The sequence below is a fragment of the Tursiops truncatus genome, chromosome 17 (genome assembly GCF_011762595.2).
Source record: "Tursiops truncatus isolate mTurTru1 chromosome 17, mTurTru1.mat.Y, whole genome shotgun sequence".
Lineage (NCBI taxonomy): Eukaryota > Metazoa > Chordata > Mammalia > Artiodactyla > Delphinidae > Tursiops > Tursiops truncatus.
The window spans coordinates 24404994-24410643 of NC_047050.1; the positions used below are offsets into that span (position 1 = coordinate 24404994).

The window sequence follows — 5650 nt, forward strand, 5'->3', positions numbered from 1 at the left end:
ACCTGGGAGGCCTTATTATCATTTTTATTTGTTTTATATATTGGAATTCCATGGAGATTTTATTTGAATAGAAAGTTCCAGAACATAGTCAATATCTTATTTGAATAAAAAGTTCCACTGGTAAGAATAAAAGAAAAATTTGGAAATGACTACAGGAACATTTGCATCATTACAAGCCTGTCACCTCTTTTCTGGAATAAACATTATGGGATTATTTGGACTTAATTCTTGAGAGATTCCAGGGGTAGCTTGGTTTACCAATAATTTTTCAGATTAAAACTTATAGCCTAGAAATCTTTTTCTACCCTCTGCATTGCTACTACACTTGTCTCTGTCTTAATGCTCTAGGACAGATATATGTGAAATGACAGTACTTGGGCCAGCTGACTGTGGACAATTTCACTACATTTGAAACTACCTTAGGTCTCTGAGAAATTATTACTTGACTGTAGTTATGCTAAAGAAGGACTTCATATTCAGTAATAGCACATATTTATCATTTTCTACCTAAGACAGTGGAAATTTCACTATTATTTTTTTCATCTTGGATTATTATTTTAAAAATCATGTACTAGAAACAAAGCAATAATACAATTTTCTATTTCCTTCACTAAATTATAAGTAAGAAATTATCTAGCACAATGAATAAATCATTACACAGCCTTATAAATCTAAAAAGTTTTATTTAACCAACACAACCATATCGAATAAAATCAGTCTGGGGGAAAATTAGTTGATTGCTAATTAGTGGGAAATAATATATGTTTGGACAACACACCCAACAGAATGTCATAGAGTTTGATGCAAACTTCAGTCCAGCTCAATATCCTTTGGCTTATGCTTTCTCATAAACTCTGGTAGCAGTGACACAATTCATGATACATTCCTAGGCACAAAAAAAATTATTGGTAAATCCCTGGGACTAAACCACTTATATTTTGTTTATTGTCTCCTTCAGTGTTGGGAAGGAAACAATATTCATCAAAAGATATTTGCTCTGGGCTCTTATTATATACCTGATATTGTAATAAGCTAGGGAAATATAAAGATCAAGAAGATATAAGTCTTGCCCTCAAGGAATCTTACAATCTATGTGGTGAGTGAGAAACATAATTAGAAATGCACAATACAATATGGTTCATATTGAGAGGGATGAGGGAATGCTTCCTGGGGGCAGTATACCTACACTGAGCTTAAAAGTATGAAGGATAATTGCCAGAGTGAAACCGTAATCCCAATAGACTAACCTTTTGTTCTACAAGGACAATTATCTGTTTCTCTAGGTAGAATAACGATTATGGGATGACCTAGCAGTAGAATCTAGAATTAAGTAGCCAGAAGATACTCACCACCACCAGTTTGTCATCCACTCGTTTTCTCTTTATGGTGGTTGATTTTCCATCCCACTTCTGCACCTGCACCAGGGCACCTTCATCTAAGATTACGGTGCTCTGCGGGCATAATAAAAAAGTGATTATAATGATGGAGGAAAATAAAATTAAAAAATAGAGCACTTTTATTTGCAGGAATATTTTGAGGTAATTAGTAATTTTAAATTACAAGAAAATGTTGCAACAAGGAAACAATGAGTGCCAAAAACAACGTACAAAATTATATGTATATTATGATCAGAATATTATACAAACATGCACTTGAAAAAATACTGTGAAAGAATATAGATAATAAATTTATGTTGAGATAGTAGAATCATAGGTGATTTTTACCTTTTTTTCCCACTCTTTTATAAACGTTCTCTAACACTGTTACGTTATTTTAATTCACTTCAAATACTATATATATATACATATGGTATGACAAATAAATTATGTTAATCATTTTTTAGACTAATAAGGACCATTTTATAGAAAGGGAGAAAATTCACCAGCTAAATATTGAAGGATCTTTGGCTTACGGTGGAATGGGTTTCCTCCTTTTACAAAATGGCTTCTTGTAGGCAGCGGTCATTTAGAAACCAGCGTTTACTCTGCTCCAATTCCCTATTTCTCACCTTGACTTTCCTGTCATCTGCAGTGACTTCCTCAAATTCCTGGCTCAATTTGAAGGAAATCTCAGTATTTTTAAAGGTACTTTCTGATTTAATGGTGATCACATCCCCATTCACACTGATGATCACATTGGGTTTGGCCATGGCAGCCACTTTCCTGGTAGCAAAGCCCACTCCTATAGTTGGGAAAAGAAAAATGTCAAGTTTACAATTTTCTCTCACATCTTTATTTAAGAAAGATCAGTAGTGTGTGTGTGTGTGTGTGTGTGTGTGTGTGTGTGTGTAGGTGGGTGCACGTGTGCATAAAATGTGAAAGACTCCAGTGAGTTTCTTAAAGGTCTTATGTAAACATCTCCTGCAGATAAGTAAAGTAGGCTAATACTTAAAGAACGCCTGAGGCACAATTAGATGTAAGTCTGTTCTTTAAATTTCCACTTCCGGGTTTCAGATACAAGTCTTTAGGAGACCCATTATTAATTTTCCACAAGAATATGTACAAAGATTAAGTCTGTGAGACATACATATTTTAAAAGTCACTGCACTCTCGAAATAACTGGCCATCTTAACCATGAGGGCAGCCACTCTCATTTTACTCAGTTCATGAAACACTTGGGAATCTCTACCTTTCCTTCTTAGATAACAAAAGTGATCTAATCCATAGTCAAAGACAATAGGATTTGGGGGACAACTATACAGTTACTCGATTAAAAATTAATCTGTTTGGGGGCTTCCTTGGTGGCGCAGTGGTTGAGAGTCCGCCTGCCGATGCAGGGGACGCGGGTTTGTGCACCGGTCCGGGAAGATCCCACATGCCGCGGAGCGGCTAGGCCCGTGAGCCATGGCCGCTGAGCCTGCGCGTCCGGAGCCTGTGCTCCGCAACGGGAGAGGCCACAACAGTGAGAGGCCCATGTATCGCAAAGAAAAAAAAAAAAAAAAAAAAAAATTAATCTGTTTGGGTGTCCAAAATTCACATTTCATGGCATTTGCTGCCAAGTCTAGTTTTCTTGGCTTTTCCAAATTACTCCACCATGAAATGAAGATTTCGATTAATTTTTCCAAAAGTCAAAATGTTTCCTGCATGCATAACATTTTAGAATGGTGATGTTCCCAATAAACTATAGAAGGTGCTAAAGAGGGCTTAGGCATCAATTGTGAAAACTTCAAAGTTTAAGAAATCACTATTTTAGTAAGTTCAGAAATTAATACTTTGATTCCCAATCACTTAAGTGGCAAAATCCTCTTTTTGAAAAAGAGGAGTGCATTTTTTGGGATGTGTGGCAGTTATGGGACGAACAATTTACAAGCTAATGTAGACAGCAAGCAGTAACTTACTGTCGCTGCATAAATTATAATTTACGACTGCTATAGATGTGTTGTATTTTTTAAATGCATGTGCATAAATCTACAATACTTTTTTGACTACTTATAGATACCAAAATTTAGGAATAGTGGGGATCAGGGAGGCAAATATCGTACAAAACAAGCAATACCGAAGCTCTGATTTAGCTCCCCGTCCGAAAGCAGCAACAAGTGGGAAGATAATATGCTGTTTCAGCAAGTCCTGTCTCTGTTACAAAATATAATAACCTCAAATACATGGAGTGAGTCAACATAGTGAATGGATGCAACACCCGGTGTGGTTCCAGACTGGCCAAGCTTATGAAAATCATTCTCTCCACTGGCTTGATTCTGTCCTCATTTGATGGTTGAAAACAATACCTGCTGACTGAAGGTAATCAACTAGAGAAGCTAATTTCAGGAGGTATTTTATTATCTTTCATTATCATCAATACCTTATCATTTTAAAACACAGTGGTATAAGAATTTAAATATAAATATTAAAAGTGTAAAATGTTTCTAAAAATAGTAAATAGCCTCAAATACAGACATATCTGTATCAGTGCATATTAATTAGTTTATTGAATTACAACCAGTTGATATTCTACAAAGCTAGGTTTCACTCATGTTGAAGTCCCTGATTTCCCTCTTGTCTGCAAACAAGGAAAACAGTAGTTATACACAAGCAAAAAATATACTATAAGATTTAGAAGAAGGTTAAGTCTTGAGATTTAGGGATTCAATCATAACCTCTAATAAAGATATTGTGAAAAAAAATCCCTCCCCAATTTGCAACCCCTGGATACAACTTGATAATGCATGGTCGTGGCTGCCTGAGTGAAATACTGCCTCTCTACTCCTTTGCTTTAACTTTGTAATTATCTGGGGAACACACAGGCAATGTTACCAGAACCTAAAAACCTGAAAGCCTCTATTATCAATAATTCTATGGCATCCCATATAATTTTAAATCAAACAAATATTTAAGACTTTTAAGGAACATATTTTCTGAAATTGAGACTTTTTCTCCCATAAAACAACCACACATTTTAATGGATTGACCTTAAAACAATTGGCTAACATACATTACTCAAAAAATTACATTAAGATGAGAAATGCAGTGCTTTCAGTTTCAAATGGAAATTATTGCATGCTAGGAAATACAGTTTTATTTCCAAGTTATTGCTTATTTTATATGCAAAAGGAATCAATAAAAAGAGACAGAGAGTCAAGTAAACCAAAGATACTCAAGTTTATCAATCAAATAAAATCTTGGCATTTCTGTACAACATAACAATTCCATTTATACCCTTTTTCATATTAGTTCACCTTAAGGAAGCATTAGTTGTGACTTCCATCTAGAATGTTTCTAGAAACAAATGATTCACACATGTTACTTTTATCGCCTCTATATAGAAAGCAGAATTTCATGTCTGGCCAGTGCTTCCAGAGTGAAAAACAGCCACAAAGCACTCTTCCCCAGAGAAAAAGTTATAAACCCAGCCAATGTATTTCCTTACCCACTTCTTTCATGTAATCTTCAAAGTTTTCACTGGAGACAAGTTTCCAGATACCTACAAATGCATCACACATTTTGGGAGCTTTCTAGAATTATTCTTCAAGGTGAGAAAGAAGCTGCAGCTTTCAGGAAGGTGCTATTACCCTCTGAGTCCAGAAAACTTCCTTTTAAAGATACCCAGGACAAGTGATTTTTAGGAATAACCAATTGGGAATGGTATCAGATCATTTCCTTCATTGCCAGACTCTGCGGTTTTTCCTTTGAGTCATGTTTTTCATAGAAATTTCTCAACTTTGGTTCTTCCTGGCAAATGGTCATTGAACTTAGAGTACAACTTACTTTTAACCATTACAGAATATTTTAAATATTTCTATTTTGACAGTTTAATATTCAGTGAATTGAATTTCCTCCTATTATTTTCATACATATTTATCACAGTGTAGAGTACAGCAGGGTAATTATCTTGGGATAAATTTTGACTCCCATTTCTGGAGTTTCTATTAAAATTACAATTATGTGGTTCATTTGAATTGAGGAACATAAGAATTATTTTGTATATTCTTAAGTAATTGCAAAGGCTCTTTGGGGCAGTACTGTCTCAGGAATTACCTGGAAATTAAAACAAAATAAGTAATGGCATTTAAAAAATATTTATTTATTTATTTTTATACAGCAGGTTCTTATTAGTTACCTATTTTATACATATTAGTGTGTATATGTCAATCCCAATTCCCAGTTCATCCCACCACCACCACCACCCCCCACCCCGCTTTCCCCGCTTGATATCC

General features: G+C 35.0%; 1 protein-coding gene across 1 annotated transcript; it reads right to left on the bottom strand.

The window, feature by feature from the left end:
- Positions 1 to 663: 663 nt before the first annotated feature.
- LOC101335595 (fatty acid-binding protein, adipocyte) lies at positions 664 to 5022 on the bottom strand. The gene is made up of 4 exons (XM_004323044.3): positions 4864 to 5022; positions 2009 to 2181; positions 1350 to 1451; positions 664 to 886 (listed from the first exon to the last, which is right to left on the bottom strand). Exons 1-4 carry the CDS (start codon positions 4934 to 4936, stop codon positions 836 to 838), a joined length of 399 nt encoding a protein of 132 aa, XP_004323092.1. The 5' UTR covers positions 4937 to 5022; the 3' UTR covers positions 664 to 835.
- Positions 5023 to 5650: the final 628 nt, after the last annotated feature.